At 31.2% G+C, this 20,487-nt stretch overlaps 1 protein-coding gene across 9 annotated transcripts in view; it reads left to right on the top strand.

The window, feature by feature from the left end:
* LOC130903407 (neural-cadherin) overlaps window positions 1-20,487 on the top strand; it is a 444,749-nt gene that overhangs the window by 264,119 nt on the left and 160,143 nt on the right. The window contains exon 2 of one of the 9 annotated variants that reach the window (XM_057815491.1): window positions 14,331-14,519. The exons of 6 other annotated variants lie outside the window; for them this stretch is intronic. In XM_057815491.1, the coding sequence (XP_057671474.1) occupies window positions 14,462-14,519 (58 nt within the window). In that variant the 5' untranslated portion in view covers window positions 14,331-14,461. Of the gene's footprint in view, window positions 1-13,937; window positions 14,520-20,487 lie in introns of those variants that run through there. 2 more of the 9 variants (XM_057815492.1, XM_057815493.1) reach the window with 2 other exon arrangements.

The following is a 20,487-nucleotide window of genomic DNA, read 5'->3' as shown; positions in this document are numbered from 1 at the left end:
GAGTTATGTGGAGTTATGGATTTTTGTAGATTTTTGGCAATTTTTCTACATTCAAAGATCTATATCTCGGGTTCTAATATAGCTACAGAGTTCGTTCTTTTCTATTATAATGATTTCTGATACTTATTTAATGGATTTGATGCGAGGGAAGCCGCGGATAAAAGCTAGTAGTTTCTTAATTGATACCACGACATCTCGTCGAAACTTGTATCGAGCCATAACGGCGTAGCTGGTAAGGTTATCGAAGTACTTGATTTCCAATCTAGAGATTAAATTTTCATTAACAATCTCTTGGTTTTAGTCTAACTCATACAGCTAAAGCCAATATAAGCGTGTTTAAAAACTACCTATTCACTCATTGAACTTGATTCAAAAGTTTAGGGGTATCTTTCACCCCCGTGCGGTCGACAACCCCTATCAATGGACTACTACGAGTTTATGGAATTACTTAGGTTAGGTTTTTGTTTGTATCAAATCGTTTTTTTTTACAGCGTAGTTCCATCGGGTTCAAATATACTCCACAATATATCCAATAGATGGAAGGTTACAAAAATAAAGCAAAACGTAGAACTGAATTTATATTCCATGCATATTATTGTCGGGGTACCGAACGGTTTTTATTGATATATAGTGATGGCAAACTACTTCGATTCCTCTTAGAATGAATAAGTGCTTATCATATGAATAGCGGATGCAGCTGGAAAATACAAAGTAGTAAAATTTATTGGGTGTCAGTGCGAATCTAAAATTCCAATAGAAAAAAGTCGAAAATATTCATACTACGAAAAATTTATACAGATACTAAAAAGAGGGATTCATAAATACAACTATCACTATAACTCGGTTCCAGGTTACAATATAATTCAGCACCAGGTGAATAAAATAATAATTATAATGTCTATTGATAGCTGATACTTCAGCTCAAACTCCTTGGAAATTGTATAAATAAGAAAAACTTTGAACTAAGTATAAAAACTCCCGGTAGTCCCTTCCTTGCGCAAGGTTCTCGTCTGGAAATATCTTCTTTTAGTAGCATAATAATTTTAGTTTAAGTGTAGAGGTAACTTGGAAGTTCAAGAATTCAAGCTAATCTAGCCTATCATGTTGCTAAACTTCATTCTAGTTCGTTCTGGAATTTGTTCTTTCATATTTTGTATAGTTATTGTTTGTTGAATATTTAAATATCAATTTTCTCTTGGGTTCATCCACAAAATAGGAAGTTATAGAGGGATTTCGCTACTCTGTACCAAATATAAGCCTTTTGGATGTATATTTGAAGATAGGTTAAGATTAAGACTTACATGGTGAGAATGAAGGAAAAAAAACAGTTAAAGTAATATGAGAAACCAAAAAAAAGAGGAAAGGCAAGACTAGAAGAAAATGGAGTGGAGAAATAGCAAAAAACCTGGAAAAAGGAGGACGAGCTAAAAAGAAAGCAAAAGATGTATGTAGATGAGGTTGTATACAAATTTTGAATTAATCTGATAATTCCGACAAGGATATTGGCACAAATTTATGAAATTATTGTATTGATTTTGAAGTTTTCGATTACTCGTAAACGGAATTCAACGATTCCGTTGTAGACACGAAAGTTTAGTTAATGAAAGGGCATTAAAAAAAATTTAAGCTCGATTCTATAATCATGATGGTCTCTATTTATCGCGCTAATGTTTAATTCAGTTTAATCCAACACTTCATTGATGAAAAACGGATTTGACATCTCTTCGTCTAAATTAATTCCTGCCTTTCTTTGAGCTCGTGATTCTCGACAGCTAGACAGGATTATACCGACAAGCTCTAGTTCATCTTTTGATACAAATGTCTTAATTATCTAAGGAGATTACTTACAATGTAGAAATACTACATAAACAGGACACTCACTGATTGAAGTCGAAAAAATGTTTTACAAATAGATGAAATACTTTAAGGTTTTTACTCTAAACAAAAATGGTATTTGGGTTATGTAAATTTATATTTCCATTTTCATAAAATGAAGTAGGACAAAGAAATATGGTATATATTTAATCAAGAGAGGGTGGAAAAGTAACAAGACTCATCGAACAATTTGAAACTTTCTTTGCAAATTGCCTTTATTTTCTTCGGAGAGAGTTTTGACGACTTTTCAAATGATTCCGTTGACTTTTTATTCCACTTGTTAAACTTAACTTCATGAAATATTTTCATATTTACGTGAGTGTTATCCTGAAGGTCAATTTAGGAGAAAAATATATTTATTTTTCTACTTTTAGCCCCTTATACTTTTCCCGATGTTCAATAAGTTCGATTCCCTTTTTATAATAAGAATCGTCAAGCTCCTCAAAACGCCGACAACAGCTCTCCGTTGCTGGGAACAGTAGATGATCCGAGGGGGCTAAATCTGGCGAATAGGGTGCGTGATATAGCAGCTCAAGCTTTAATTCATTACACTTTCTTCTTAACCAAATACGGCCATTTCTGCTTGATTTCTTCACTCAATAAGTTCGTATAAAACTCGTCATTGATAGTTTTTCCTTTTTCAAAATATACAATGGTAATTATACCACGGGCATCCCAAAAAACCTGCAGGTGGAACGGTCTTTTCCTTTTTCGAAGCTGGTTCCTCTTTTCAGTCCATTGATTGGATTTTTTTTATGTTTATGGTTTGAAATTATTATCCATGGTTACGGAAAAGCGCAAAAATATGGCTTCATTTTTGTAAAACGTTACCCAACATTCAATGGAAATAGTTTCACGTATTATATCACATAACGATTACCAATTGTTTCCATATTTTTCACGTGACGTCTTCAAACTTGAAACATGCACTGAATGGATTGTGTACAGTGGTCGCCATCTCTAGATCAGGCCAGATACTTCTGAGACCATCCTCGTATAAAAACTACATTTTTTTCGAATTATTGTGCAAAAATGTTTTTCTAATCCTATTGCACGATTATTATTTAATAGTTTTTACTTTCCTTTCTTAAAAATGTATCATAATTTTCTTATATTCTCAAATATTACATAATTCAAATATTTCTCCCAATATTTCAATAATATATATGTTTGATTTGCCATATTTACCAGAATATTTGAACTGATTAATCACACAACGATATAATTAACTATTTATTAAAATTATGAGGTTTCGAGATTAAATTAGCATTAAGGACGTTTGGGAATTGATAATTTCTCATAAAAATACTGGTTGAATTTATTATCAATCCTCCACTTCAATATGAAAATATTTTCAGTCTTTTTTCACATTTTTCTTCGTTGTTTGTTTGATAGTGAATCCGTAATCTCGTGGCAGAATATTTGAAATTCAAGGTACTTTTTCAAGCTGAAAAAACTTGAAACAAACTAATCAATAACAATAAATAGTTTTGAAACAAATAATATTTATAATGAATCTAAGATTATTATGTAATTTTGGCAATTGGAAACACGGAGACTGCTCTGGCTGAGCAAAATTAGATTAAGTTAGGTTATGTTTGTTAAGTTCTTTGGCTGGAAGCATCGGCAGCCAATAAGAACTGATAATTTTTAAAAATACAAATTCGTGTATTGTAAAAGGCAAATTTGCTTAATCTGACGTATTAATATGATGTTATTTCATATAAATTCGAAATAAATATCTTATACCACACGTAATATTTATTAAATGGAATGTATATACGAAATAAAATGTTATATTATGGTACGAAAATATAAATTGTCGCTGTTGGGAGACATATCAAATATATAATAAAAGTCGTTTATACGGTATATATTTTTTACGTGTATATCAGCTTTTCTGGAAAAGGAAAAACCTCCTGTTTGGTACTTTGTGACGTTTAATATACGACTTAGCCCGCCAGCATACATTATTCATCTGAACCGAAGTTAGTTGGCAAAATCTCGTCGGTTTTTTTCTAGATTTTACTTGGGTATACGCAATTAGAGCAAGCGGTAATTCCATTTTAATTTTCGCAAACAAAAAAATGTTTCAAGAAAAAAATCAAAGAAAATGTAAAATAAATATTTAGTTTTACTTAAAGACGTCAGAAATAAATGAAAATATCTAGGAGCTGTGTCTGTATACAGGTGTAAATATACAGAAATTAAATTAAGTAATGCACATAATTTACAAAATACATAACTTTCGTAGGACAAACGGAGAGAGGTAGTAAGAAACAAAATAAACTTGATTTTTAATTGGACCTTGAAGTTGAAATGATTCAACTTCTCTTGTTGTTGACTTGGCAAAACAATAATTGCAGAATGCTACTGTGTATATTCGGCAAGTGATCCTTGTCCTTTTTTGGAATTTCTGGAATTTCCCGGAATAGAGAGATTATCCCCAGCATCAGCCATGAATTTGGTTCCAGTTGAGGGACGTTTTCTTTTCATTATTTTCTTCTTGTACAGCTGGGATTTGTCAATTGCTATTATATTTTCTGCTACTGATCTAATAGAGTTTATAAACGGCAGTTTTAAATGACTTGTTTCATTGTATATTGTAGAAATTTGTGTTATTGAGATATCATTTGATCGGCGTGATCAACGCCTCCCATAAATTCATTAACAAACAAAATCTGGACAAGCCACTAGACAGTTGCTTACTACCAAAAAATATCTAGAGTCTTCCACTGCCACCTCTCTGAAGTTAACCTTTAAATTTTGAAACATATTTTCTTGTCTTTATACACGTTCCAGTTGTACTCTAATTCGTGTCATCGACAAAAATCTTGGAGCTCTTTGTCCAGCAAAGGTTTATCCATTCCGAATCGAAAATTTTGTAGTACCAAAATCTCAGATCCCAAAGAATTTGTAAACATTCAAATTATTTGAGTAATTATTACAAACTCTGGGACGATATGTCCCTACAGCATTGAAAGGTTCAAAATCATAAGTTTTTCTAGCAATTCAGCAATTAGCGTCATACCAATTTTATTATAATGGCTCCTTTAACCGAAAGAGAAAGAATAAAAATTCTAATGACTTCATCAGCCATCATCAACTAATTTATTTCCATCTAGTTCAATTCTCAAAGTGAGTAACTAAAAATATAGAAATTTTAAAGATAATATTATGTAGATTATCGAAAACTAGAATTTTGAAAACAAAATTTGAACATTCTCCATTGATGCTTGTGTAAAATTTGAGTGCAACATCTCAATTAGTATATGTTTATCAGCTGTTTGAAATGCGAAGAGTTTGTATGGTTAGAAAAAAACTTAGCAACGAGTTTACTTGTTTTTGAATCTTGCTTCCAATGAAATAATGCTTTTAGTATGGTTAATGATGTTTTCGAGAATTTATTCTCTTACAAACTCAAGTATCTTATCGGCACAAAGCATTCAGGGAAGTCGTGAAATCGTGAAACAATAACATAAAAGAAGTTAATGGTAATCGAAAATCGTCGTGACTGTATTAAGGAGTTAGTAGAGGCTCTCAACATCACTTCATATCTATTTGTTGGGGATGAAGCCTGCCAAAATACCTGAAACCACTCTATATTCATTGGTGATGCCTAGACGTGGGTTTGTGTCAGAACTCCTTGTTGTTTTTTTCGATTATCGTGGTGTTTTTTACCGTATATATACCTTCTAGTAATTGGATAGCAAGTCAAGAATACTAGTCGGGCGTCTCGATGCATCTATTGAAGCAATTCATCGCAAACTTTGATTGGATAGAGCGTCGTAACATTCCAGCATAATTTTTAATGATTTTTGGTTCTCCGTGACTTTTTTCTTGTCGAAACTCAACGATCCACTTCGGGAAACGCGCCATGAAATGATTGGTGTCATGAAAATCAATTTGCTCGATGCAAAGGCTCACAACAAGTGTATGAGAAATTACTTTAAATCATGATATGCTAGAAGGAAGGACAAGTTTGGATGCGACAATAAATATTTGTATTAAAATTCGTAAAAATGTTTTTTGTTGAGATTTATTCAAATTTGATTATATAAATAGTAGGTAATTCAATATATTTCGTTATTTCATTCCTGATCAATATCAAGTTTTTTTGATAACTTTGAAAACCGCAAATATCCTTTTTCTGTGTCTATCTATCGCGTCGTCCTTTAGGCTCCACATCCATCTCCGATATCCCCGAGCTGAAACTCTGTTTTGTTGAGGATAAGCTATCATTAATTTTAACTCGCTCGTAAATAGGATGTAAAAGATCGAAAGAGGAACTTAAAGTGAATTTTCAATTATTCCTACTTCATTATCTGCGATGTTCTACCGATATTACGATCGGTACTTTAATGCAGAATCTTTAGAAAATTGAGTTAACTAAAATGTATGGGTACTTCATTAAATTATGAATATTGCGATATATTATCGAAAGTTATTGTCCTCAATATTGAATTGAAAATACAACTTTTAGTTCGTCCAATCAATTTTCGCCCTGAATCAAATTTTTAATCAATATATACTGCTTTACAATAAAATAAGCTATCAGATCATCGTCTAATTATCTTCGATCATCGATCTTACTGTAAAGTCATACATATTTCGATGTTCTGTCAAGCACGTGATGGATACTGGAACAATTAGAAGATTATGGTCGTAATTATGTGACAAAATTGTGTGACAAATCGAAATGATAACCCCATCTAATAAGCTGACAGAATGATATACATTGTGCAACTAGTTATTAACTCACAGTTGTTTGATATGTCAACCACCTCTATTATAATACAAAATGAACGAACGTCCATGACTGTAAACGTCAAAAATCGCACTGTCAACATTCCTTGTAAATGACATTTGACAATAACATGCACGAAATGAAATCTCATAATTGATTTAATTAAATTACCATCAAATTTTTATTTACGTAAGACTTTATTTGGTCTATTTACACAAATTTAGTCAATTTAAAAACTTTCAGCATTTGCGAGATATATTTGGGATTGAAAGAGTGATGCCCCTAAATGTAGGCAGCACATAATGCAATTTCTTTAAAAATAGGACACGTTTTGTTAAGTAGCATGCTTGAATTGGCGTAGAAAAAGTATAGTACGTTACACGAGTTGTATAAGTCATTAGGGGCATCTGCAACTCTCACATCTTCAAATTGAGAGTAGGAGTTGATGAAACGGCAAAAAATAATCCATATTCTTGTCAGAAAGGCGTGGAAATATGTTTCAAAAGACACGAAAAGTTCAACTCAAATATGTTGACATGAAATTTGAAACGAAACGTATGTACTGAGGGTTTAGAAGCAACTGCACTACGAAACAGAATTTTGACTAAACTCCAGATTTAGAATTTCGAAAAACAAATTACGGAATAATAATATTAATGATATTATATTTGTAGAAAAAATGTTTTAGTTTCTAACCACAGCGTGTCGCTTTTGTTATTTCATATACACATATTTCAAGTTTCTATTTGTTAATCAGATTTTCCTCCACATTCATAAAACCTATCGATTATATATAAAATTGTAGAGTGTACAAAGGATGAATGCAAAATAAAACAGATATTTTCAATAGCGCCCTTTCTGTTGATATCATTTCACAAGCAAATACCTTTATTCTTGTATTCATAGATATTAAACTATACATGACGTACATTATTTATTGAATGTCTGCGTTTGGTTGACATAAAAGGATGAAGCATTCTTCCATGCTTTATATTAACTACTCAAATTCCTCATAGCTCAGTTGCTGGATTCCACAGGTGCACGTTATTAGGGAAAAGGCTGAAATTTCTATAAAAAGTACTTTAAGGTAAGTTTTTTTCCGATAAAAAACGTATACTTTTTGTTACAACAAGGAAATAGCTGTTTTTATTATTGTTAGGCTCGATTTCTACGAGGTCTGACTATTAAATAACGAGACTGCGCACCTAGAGGGCGCCCTGGACGGGTGGGGTAAAAACCGAGTAGTGCGTTGGGTATCTAAGTATCTTGTCTATGCACGTCCCAAAACACGTTTCCGATAGTATTTGTGCACTAGTGGTGTGAAACGAACTTATTTTTTTCTCGTGCCGAAAACCATGTGTGACGAAAAACAAATTTCTCGTTAAATTGAAAAGAACTCCGACTGAGTGCTATAAATTGTTGCAAGAGGCTTATGGGGACAATTCTCTATATCGTACACGTGTTTTTGAGTGGTATAAACGCTTTAGTGAGTGCCGACAGAGAACTGAAGATGACCGGTGCCCAGAACGTCCTGTAACTGTTTCAACTCCGGAAACAGTGATCAAAATTAACCAAATTTTGCGTGCAGATCATCTAATGAACATCCAGATGATTACCGAGGCTCTAAAAGCCGATATATAAACGGTTAGAAAAATTTTACACGAGAAATTACACATGACAAAACTCTGTTAAAAAATCTTACTCCTGACCAAAAGCTCTTGCGTCAACGGACCTGCTCAGATTTCCTTGAAAGGTTAGAGAAAGATCTACTCCCAAAGGGACCCGATTTGAGTCGATGGAAACGGTAAAGCAGAAAACGACAGAGCTCCTGAAGTCTCGTTATTTAATAGCCAGACCTCGTATCATCATTCGGTATAACATATACAAAAGGATTCAGAGAATGAAAAATCAGATTCCGATATCAACATTGATGATGTTTTCCCAAAATTTTCAATAGTTTGCTTAAAAAACAGAAATATTCATTTCTACGAAAGTATTTTTGCAAATGATTCAAAGAAAATTCATAATTTTTCCGAGAAAACTATAACTTTCTCAAGAAAAGTTGTTAGGGACCTTTTTATCGAAAAAAACTTACGCCATAACGTTGTATTTTTTATTTTCCGCTATCTTCATATCACAAACTAGAATAATGGGGAATTTTTAAAATCAAAATGATTTTCGATATTTTTTTCTCTCAAATTAATTAGTCTATTTTGAAGTACTTGTAAAAAAAATCAACATTTTTGCTTATAACTTATTCTTTTAGTGAAAAATTGCCTCCACCGACTGGGCTATCATTATAATAAAATATACCTACACTTCCTAAGTATTTAAATATGAAAATCAATCGGAAATTAATTTGATATATTGTACAAAAATAATCATTCCACTACAAATTGAATGGAAGTAATATTTTTAATATCATAGAAGCATCATTTCCAGAAACAATAAATAATATTTCAACAACACATGTCGAATTGCTAGACCATTTGGATACCAATTTAGCGTAAATAGTTGTTGTTATAAAAATGAAATTTCTTCAAGATAAAACTTTTAGAGTATCAGGAATACATTACCATATATTTTCCTTCAAAGTTTGTCGTTAACATATGTCACGTTTGATATTACTTAGACCAACTTTTATTGATAACTCTCTCGAAACTCTTCTAGGGCAAATTATTGAAAACTGAGACGTTATATCATTCTGTTCAGATTTTGCTAATATATATTACATCATTTCTAGGAGCTTTTTGAACGCATTTTCTTGTAAAAATGGACTCCATCTTTTTTTAGTAACTTTTTGTAGTGGGTTGGTGCCTCTGAGTAACAGTTTTATTTTGACAGCTGACTCGATGATGCATTCAATCAAGTGTGAGGTTATTTAAATTAAAATAAATTATGATGATGAGTTTTTTAACAAAGTCATTTAAAGATAATGAGAAATCGATCTTTCTGCTGCTAATAAAATATATGGAACCTAATTGGGGCTGCAATTAGCTCAAGTACAACTTTATGGATTTTGAAAATTGCAATATTATTTGAAAGGCATTTTTTATGACTCAAAATACTCAAATATAACATTACTAACTGCAGTTTTCATATCCATTCCGTTCCATTCAATACTTGAAATGACCAGAGTTGTGGTGAAAGATTTGGAAAGTATGGAATTAGAGAAGACAAATAGAAAAGACTCAAAACTCGACGAGGATTATTTATCTTCACAAAATACTTTTTATGGCTCTTTAGTGATCCATAAATTTCCAGATTTTTCTCCTCGCTAGTTTGAAACTTACGGATGCGTTCTGGGAATTTTTGGAAACCCTATATATTATTCACGAAGTGACGTGAATAACTCGAGTGTTTATTCGTTCTTATGGAGTCTAGTATCTTAGTACAGGGTGAATGATTACCCTTACTACGCGACTGATTGACCTTAATGATTAATCTTGTAATTCTAGACAGCTGCAGTTACTCCAGGAACTAAAATTGTTGGATGAATTAGAGGCTTAAGGAATTATTTAAAGCTAGGGAGCGATTGAGTGGACAGTTTTATTATATACTGATTGAATGATGTGATTTGGAGTTTTGAAATTTGTTTTGCTTTAAAATGAATTATTTTTGTCGATTAGAAGCTAACAAAAAACAGAAAAAGACAATAAAATATCAAAATACAAAGCACATTATAGAAGAAAACAGAAAATTAAAAAAAACAGCGACTGCTAATAACAAAAGGCAACAAAGTGTTATGGAAGATAGGAATAAACTACAGAAGATAATAAAAGGCAATAAACGACAACAACAAAAATTTAAAAGATATACAAAAAACAACAAAATGCATCTAATAACAATGAATGCATTGAAATATCAGAAAAGACATGGAAAGACACAACAAAATATCAGAAAATAGAACAAAAAACAGGCAAACCAGCAAACCACATCAAAAGATAACAAAAAATAGTAAAACTAAAACAAAAACTGAAATTATATCATAAGAGAACAATCACTACTAAATACTATTACGAACGTGCCTCCGCCTCAGAGCCGGTCCTGCCTAGATGTATTGAAATCCTAAAATTCGGCGAAGGCTTATTTTTTATAAACCGCGGAATCCGTTTAATTACATTGTTTCTTCTATTTATTCATTTGTTTTGTTTCTTTATCTTCTAGAAGTTTGTGGTATAAAAAAAAAGTTTATGTAGCTCAGTTTAATTCAGTTTATAATAAATAGTCGTAGTGAATTGAAAGAATTTGCAATGTAAATGAATAATTTGAATAATTTTTAGTTAGTTGGGTTATAGTGATAAGTGAATTATTATAAATTGGTTAAGTGTAGTGTATAGTATTAAAATAAATTTAGAATGTTTATTAATCAACCCCACGAATAGATATCGTATAAATAAATTAGCAAAAATACTTAAAAACAATGGAAGACAAAAATTTGTAACAAAAGAGAATGAAAAACAACAGCAAAAATTCGAAATACTTCGAAAGGTATCATCAAAATACCACAAAATAAGTCAATAGCCATTAGAATATACTAAAAGGCATTGCAAGGCAATAAAAGACTACAGAAGATATTGGAATGCTACAAAATATAACTGAAGATGACAAAAAGCCTCAAAAAACAACAGCACGCAACAAAAGATAATAAACACAAACAAAGAAACGAGAACTAACAAATAATGACAAAGACGTTGCTCCTAAACCATGTTGAGGGAATTTTCTAAGCCTCAGATCCGCAATTTATGATTATCATATATCAGAATTTAATAAAGGATATTAGAAGACATGGAAAGAAAATAGAAAAGATGATTAAAAATCTTATTACAGTTACAGTAAAAGATACTCAAAGATACAAAATTCTACTAAAAGAAAAAAAAATACTACAAAATATAATAAAAGATGACAGAATACAATAGAAATGCCAAAAAGGAAACAAATGATAAGGAATGGTATGAAAAATCAACTAAAGATAAAAATACGCGTGAATAAGTAACAAAAAACCATAAAGGCCGCTTGACATGATGCAATACAACGTGCAATGCAATGCAAGACGCAATATTTATTGATCAAAAGCATGCGCAGATGAAATTCATCTGATTTCCATGCAAGATCTTGTCATTATCAATTTTGTGTCATTTTTATCGCATGCAAGTCACAATTTAGTTACTTGTGGCCTAACAGATTATCTAACTTTCGAAAAACATTGTTATTTTAGATTTTAGATAAAATTTGAGGTTAAGAATTTGTTTATTTTCACTGTTTACAGACACTAGCATGCAATTTCTTGCACGTTGTATTGCATTATGTCAAGCGGTCTTAAAAGATAAAAGAATGCATCAAAATATATGAATGGGATTGTAAAACTATTTGCGATAAAAAAAGACAACAAAAAATAAAATTAAAAACATTCTAATCGTTTAATTTTCCTTTCTACTGGCTCGAGTTGATTAAGAATATTTATTCCAACGTGTCCATTTTTTAATAACATTTTCAAAAAATTTTATTTCACGTTCTTTAAAAAATAGTTCAGTAAATTAATCACCTCAATATTTAACATGTCTAGGTAATGTTTGGTTCAATTTTTAAGGTTTTTTTTTTTTGTAATATAAACATTTCATTTCTTCTAATTATCCGTCAATCTTTAGCAATCTAATTTTTTCACGAGTTTTTGAAATGTATTTATAATTTCTTCGTATATATCAACCCAATTAGAAATTATACTCGAATGAATTATCGTAGAGTAATTTCGGAATCCGATTATCATAAATTTTCTACTATTTGTCAAGTTTCATTTCTTCTTTCTTTTGCTGCAGACCAGTCACATTTCCGCTCAATGTAAAGAGTTTATTATCCTGACATCTAACACGTTTAACCTTATCGACATAACTTGGTTACGTCTGCGACTCAGATAAGGGGATGATTAAGTGTTCTACCAACAAATTTGGGGAGAATTCGGCAAGCAGTTTCCGAACAACATCGATCATTTCTGAACTATCAGAAACTTTAAAATATAAATCAATCTTTGAGATGAACAAATCATGTTCTGGATATACAAAATTTCGAAATAAATATCTGAATTTTAGGGGCGAAAGTTTTTGCACAGCTGGTTATCAATTTGGCTTAAATGTGTCGCTATTTCTAAGCATTCGAAGGCTTTTTATCAAATTCGAGCGTTTGTAATATGAGATCGTTGATTCATCGAAGTTTACTGTTCATCAAACAATTTTCGTGGAATCAGAAATGTAGTATAGCGGAACATTGGATTTATCTTCCAGTTCCCCCACATGCTCTCTAATTCCAATGCGTAAGTACCTGCATGAATGAATATGTATTCATGAAATTTAACTTGCTAATTGCGAATATTCATAGATTTGCAGATTTAATTTGATCCACTAGGTGTGGGCTCTAAATTTAATATAAATCACGTGAATATTTATGTCACACAAACAAATACCTTATTAAATCAAGATCTAAATTTCCGATATAAAATTATAACACGACAAATATCATTTATCAACAATACGTCCATAATACAGCTTCCAAAAATTTCTATTTGTCCCAGAAATGCATGGTTTTGGTATTTTTCAAGAATTTTTGACATTATACAACAGAAAAATTCCTTCCCCAATAACAGCTTCCAAATCGCTTTTTCGTGCTATCTCATTCTTCAATAAGCGCCGTTTTTAGATCCGATTTGATGGTTGGTGCAGGATTTCTAGCTACCGAACTTTTCTCTTTGTTCATCTCATTTGAATCCAGGTTAAGCGCTGGACAATCCATAGTGGAAACTTCGACATTGGACAGTCACTGTTCCGCATCAGAATGAAGTTTTCGCCGACAAAATAACGAGAACCCCCAAAATATCTTCGTCCTCTTTTATCGTTGCCATGCAGGCACATTCTGCCATCGTCTGGAAAGAGAATGGAGGCTCATGGTTCTCTGACAAATCGTAGACGAGTTGCTCGGTGGGTGAGGGTTGACTTGAGCTCAGTAACTCGAGTTTTTCGTTCGAGGTTAGTTGTCTTAATTATTTTTATGACTGCCCAGCTACTTATAATCACTCCTCGCCTTTTTCTGAGATCCTGATGGACCTGAACACCAGACAGAGCCCGATTTCGCAGCGATGTGCTGACAATGAATCGGTCAACTTTCAAATATGCACAATCTTCTTCCAGAACCGCGATTTCGATTAAATTCGCCTGTCTCTTGGTAACGATGGTAAACTCTGGAAACAGCAGATATTTTCAGCTACTTCTTGTTGATTCTGGCCTTGTCGCAATAGAGTGAGCAGCCTAATTACGTGATTTCTTGTTATTTGTCAACAGAGATGTCTATAAGTTGACGTTTGATTCCTATTCGATAGTGGAGGGGTAGTTAAATAACCTTTTATAAGGGTCAGTTACCCCTAATAAGCGCTATTGTGAAAAAGCATTAAAGAGGTGGTTACTGTTCATATGACATTGTTTAACTGTGAGAGCAAGAAACTCAATCATTTTTTTACAAATTATGTAACTGGGAAGAGCGAAAATTTGCTTCTTGGAGATTCCTTTTATTGATAATCAAACAGTAATAAAAGACATTTGAATGAATAGAGTTCATCAATCAAAAAACTTTTATTGTTGAATAGAATAAATCATTCAAAACCGTTCCCCGACACACAAACAACTAACTAAATCATTCTATCGTTCACCAAAAATGTGTATAGAGTTACAAAAAGGAACCGGTGTTCGCAAGCAATAATACATTGTGGGTTTGTATTGAATGATCTTTTATAAAATGACGAAATCGACGACCGCGTCGATTGTGCGGATTTTCCATTTTCCCTGAGGTACATCAATGGCTGGCCCGGACTATAATCTTCATCTGGTTGCTTCTCTCTTGAGAATATTAGTTGGTAAGTTTAATTGACATTTTTATTTCTTCTTTATGAGATGCTTAATTGAAATAACAGTTTTCGTAAATGATATAATAATAATTATGATACGAATCGTTCATAGAAACTTTTTGATTAAAACAAATCAAACTATTTGGTAATTCAGTTGTACATACATGAGAACATCAAAATCTAGTTACTTTTTCACTAAAAATATAATTATATTTATTGTTTTACTTGTAAGGAGTAAAATTTTATCACAAAATCTAAAGTTAACAACTCCTTTTCGATTTCGGGAACCTAAAACCTTCTGGAACCAAAATATGGAATCTTAGGATTAAGATGGTAGAGTCAGATTTCATCTAGAGTTATGACACAAAGCATAGAAATGCTTCAAATATTGTTATCGATACAAGGTTTGATTCATATTTCGCACAAATTTTTTATAACCCAAAATATGGTTCGCATTATCTAATTGCTTAGGTTTTTATTATATTTTTGGTTAATTAACGATCTAACTTATAAATCGTATAATTGCTGTTGGCTTTAGACAAATGGACATCCATTCGAAGATTTTAACACTTCAAATATAACAATAAATCCTCCCAATGTTTAAATTTTCTTTGTGAAAAATATTGAGACGTGTTAACTTTGAAAACTGAAAATGATCTGACGGTACCACCTCTTATAAAGCGAACTGAGTTTTAGAATTAAGATGGTAGAGTCAGATTTCATCTAGAGTTATGAAACAACGCATAGAAATGCTTCAAATATTGTTATCGATACAAGGTTTGATTCATATTTCGCTCAAATTTTTTATAATCCAAAATATGGTTCGCATTATCTAATTGCTTGGGTTTTTATTATATTTTTGGTTAATTAACGATCTAACTTATAAATCGTATAATTGCTGTTGGCTGTTGACAATTGGACATCGATTCGAAGATTTTAACACTTCAAATATAACAATAAATCCTCCCAATGTTTGAATTTTCTTTGTGAAAAATATTGAGACGTGTTAACTTTGAAAACTGAAAATGATCTGACGGTACCACCTCTTATAAAGCGAACTGAGTTTTAGAATTAAGATGGTAGAGTCAGATTTCATCTAGAGTTATGAAACACCGCATAGAAATGCTTCAAATATTGTTATCGATACAAGGTTTGATTCATATTTCGCTCAAATTTTTTATAATCCAAAATATGGTTCGCATTATCTAATTACTTGGGTTTTTATTATATTTTTGGTTAATTAACGATCTAACTTATAAATCGTATAATTGCTGTTGGCTTTAGACAATTGGACATCGATTCGAAGATTTTAACACTTCAAATATAACAATAAATCCTCCCAATGTTTGAATTTTCTTTGTGAAAAATATTGAGACGTGTTAACTTTGAAAACTGAAAATGATCTGACGGTACCACCTCTTATTAAGCGATTATCGGGATAAAAAGTTTTAAAATTGATTAACCTAAACCTATTTATAGTCCTGGATCGTGAAGAAGTAATTTTTATAGATCTGTTTCCTTCTTATACTTCCTGCGCATGGCTTACAAATGTTTCTTTGTCCAACTGCCAGCATTTATATAAATGACGAGGTGTCACATATCAAAGGGAACGGTAACTGTCGAAATTTGCCGACTATTAAATCTTCCACAGAAAAATGAAAGTAGAAATTTTTGCACATTATATTTTTCTTCAAAGTTATCTCGCACGTAACGTCGTTTATATGAATAAAACCAATTCACAACAAATCGCAGTAATTTTTTTCCATTACGACTTCATTCTTATCTCTTTTCCTCGTTTTATCGGATTTGACAACCTAATATATCTTAGCTGCAAGGGGTTCGCTGATATGGCGGAATTAAACGAATTTTGATGAGCGTATTTCTGTTTGTTGGATGATATGCTCTTTCCCACCACAAATATGCTGAATCTAATTGTACAAATATATTGATTTGACTCAAATATCGTACCTACTAAATTATTTCCATTTAAATTGATTTAAAAAAAAGCAAATCGTCATTTAATGGTTGAGGGAATCTTTTGACAAAATTTTTTTGGATACCTACATCTTGATCTAGCATCTACAGTTGTAAAATGGCAACGTTGCAATACAAGAAAATCAGAAGAAGAGTGTTGATACTATCATAGCAAAAATTGAACAGTTTTTTCTAGATATTACACAGCGAGTTATATAACATAAAGTTATTGAACAAAAGTTCAGATTTCGAAAGGGACTTTGCTCCGAAAGTAGACAGATTCTGCCGAAGGGGTTTTATGATACGAGGAGATCGAAAAAGATATCAGTTGTTTGGAAAAAATTATTATAGGGAGAAAATTATGTCAAAGGATCCAAGAATTAGAAAAAATTGACATGCCCCCATAGATAATTTCCCAATCCATCCGAGTTATCGACTTGTTTTTAACATACATCGATTGAGAAAAAATTGTATCTAGTGACTGTGAGCAATATACAGGATTAAAGTAAAAGTAATTTTCTGCAAATGCTATAGAAATAGAAAAAATAAATTTGATTCAGATTCTCTTAAAATTCCGAAGAAACAGATTTCTCGATATAAGGAGCTCGAAAAAGGGTAATTATACACTTTCACGGTCACCTGGTTTTTTGGTTAGGTTAGGTTAGGTTAGGTTAGGTTAGGTTAGGTTAAGTTAGGTTAGGTTAGGTTAGGTTAGGTTAGGTTAGGTTGGCTCTAGAAAATCGAAAAATGGATGGATTTTAATGATCTTGGTCTCAAAATGTTCCATTTTACGGCGGATTTATAAAAAAAATACGAAAATTAAAAAAAATAAATATTTTTTACAGTTTCATGACTTTAAATGCAAAAAAAATGACTTTCTACATATAATCCTTCGTAACTGTTTCTGGCGTCGTGGAATCAAGTTCGTATATTTTTTTTCGCAATTTACATAAAAAAATGAATATTTTGAAAAAAAAAATTTCAAAAAAGTTAATTTTTTTGAATAATTGTGAGTTGTGGGATTTTGTTAATAATAAATTGAAATATATTGACAATGAGTTGCAACAATTGTGAATTGAATACATTTGAAGCACTTACAATATTCAGTGATACAAAACAACCTAACCTAACCTAACCTAACCAAAATTATAAAATTTATCTATTTTTCGATTTTTAATAATCCAAAAACTATTAACATTGAAGAATATAGTACGAAACTATTCACGAAAATTGATTGTTTTTCATCGATTTCATTTTAAGCTATAAAAACTGAAAAAATCATTCTTTTTGGATTTTTTTTTCAAAAATTGTTTATTAATTTATGTAGAATACAAAAAAAATATAAGAACTTTATCTGATAATGAGATAATTTTTTGTAAAGGATTATTTTGCAAAACCGTTTTTTTTACGATTTAAAACAGTAAAACTATGAGAAATTTTCATTCCGGCTATTTCTACTAATTTTTTTTTATAAATCCGCCGTAAAATGGAACATTTTGAGACCAAGATCATTAAAATCCATCCATTTTTCGATTTTCTAGAGCCAAAAAACCAGGTGACCGCGAAAGTGTATAATTACCCGAAAAAGATATCAGGTGTTTGGAAAAAAATTACTATAGGGTGAAAATTATGTCAAAGAATCCAAAAAATTAGAAAATGCCTCTATAGAAAATTATATATTTCGGAACCCATAAGCGGAAAATTCATGAAAACTAGATTTTCCGTGGAGCTATACATTTAATTGATGATTTTCGGATTTTTCGGACTAAAATTCATAATATTTCATATGTTTCCCATACCTTAGCTATAAAGCCGAACTTTTTACTATTATGTTAAAAAATCCAGAAAAAAATCTTGTGAAATGCTTGTATGAAAATAATATATCTCAGAAGCTATTCGAGATATCTACTGGTTATAACAATTTCCATTATTTTGTAAGAATATTCATTAATTGATAAAACTTGATATAGAGGTCTCGATGCTTTCAAGTGAACTTTCTTATTTGGAAAGCTACTCACGTACAACTTCTTTGAAAAAGCTGCAGTTTGATAAAAATGTGAAAGAAGAAACGACCTTGGAAAATGTTTCTATTCAATAAAATTAACGTACTGTAGTGAACCATGTGATAATGTAGGTCGTCGTGCATATGTGGAAAACCCTCCGAGTCGTTATCACCTTCTATAAAACCCAGCATTGGTTGCTGATGTTGTTGAAAACTCCCGAGGGAGATAATTCGGAGAGGGACTGCTGAAATTGCCGCCTCTTGGCCTCGTTTTTAAATCAAAATTACATCGTTTAAATTCACAACTGACGTCCAAAATAAATTAAAGCACAATTTTTAAAAGTATAATTTTGATTGAAAACGTGAATTGTAAATAAATGGGGGATTTTTTCATAAAAGAAAATTCAAATTGATTGATTTTCGGCTTATATCGTCAAAAGAGTCATACGAATTCAATCAACGGAGAATATAAAGAAAATATATTAGAATATGAATAAATCAGTGACGGCGCTAGAGATAAATGACTTCATGACTTCACTCAAAATATTTTATTACTGGGATTGCGGCAAAATCAAACACCAAAGTGTACTAACTCTAATATATACCCAAGTTTTCTAATATTTATTTATTCATCGTTTGGAACAGAAAATACAATATAAAAATATTTATAATTTATAACAAATAATCACATTAATTAGCTAGAAAATTTAAATTTAGTTTTTTCTTTAGGAAAACATTTCGAAATATTGAAGTTATTGATTATGGTTTTTATAGAAATCGTTGTTCAATTTCATTGGTTAGATTATAAATGACATTACATTTTTAGGTTAGGTTATTTCGAGTATCAATGGCGTTGAATTTATTTCCGACCTATTTTTATTTAAAAGCAACCAAAAATTATCAATTCAGTAATAACAAAAACTGATTCAAATAACCTTCTTGTAATTTATGCATATATTTAACATTTTGAAAAAACAAATTCAACGCCATCGACAACCAACTAACCTCACCTAACCTATGAAATAAAACTTCACACTAACGACCTAACCTAAAAAAAAATTTGTCATTGTCATGTCATTCGCCATCGATCGATAATCCATAACGACGTACCCTAGCTTTGAGTATTCAAAGATTCTATTTGGGAACTATAAGGCAATTAGGTGCTTCCCATGGGTTTCAGAATTATTAATTTGTAGTAGAGCGTAGAGCATAGAGTAGCCCCACAACTATATACCATAAACAAAGACGAGTTTCAATATTTGGTTGGAGTTTCTTTCTTAAAACCAGTACAATATAAGGAATTCAAGTTAATTAAAGTTTATAAAAGTATGCTAGCAGATTCATATTTTTGGTAAGTTGAAATGGATAGATAGAACTAAAGCGGTTTTGTGAACAGAATATGAATACATTACTGTTTCATAGTGTTCAAATTTCATTATTTCACTTCTCATAATTGATTTATGAAATTAATCAAATATTTGAAACGACGAATTCTATTTTTTAATCAAACATAGCCAAAACAAATCATTTATCAAGTATACTTAATTCAATTTAATTTACTTTCATGCAATTTTTTTTTCTTGAGTTGAGTTCTAACTTTGTACATTATTAATTGATTAACTACATGCCATGAACACGTTACAAGTTTGGGCGAAACTTGTAACGCAGACGAGTGTTTGTTTTTAGTCGAAAGCATCCCTAGAAATCATTTATGAAAACAAAGCTCATGCTTTAACTACTCAGATAGATGGATGATTTAAAATCATTGTTCACATCACAGAGAAATATTTGAAATGTGATAGTTAGTAATTTTCCGATAAATCTACTAAAAAATTCCTCCCATGAAGGCAATTAGAAAATATGTCGTTAATACCAAAGAATATTATTTACAAAAAAAATTTGTGTCATAGATTCTAAACATCAAATTATTTATCAATAAATTGCTGTTTCAGCAAAAAAATTTGTGTCAGAGATTCTGAGCAAACATCAAATTATTCATTG

This window comes from Diorhabda carinulata, chromosome 2, assembly GCF_026250575.1.
Source record: "Diorhabda carinulata isolate Delta chromosome 2, icDioCari1.1, whole genome shotgun sequence".
NCBI lineage: Eukaryota > Metazoa > Arthropoda > Insecta > Coleoptera > Chrysomelidae > Diorhabda > Diorhabda carinulata.
This window is presented reverse-complemented; position numbering and strand designations above follow the sequence as displayed.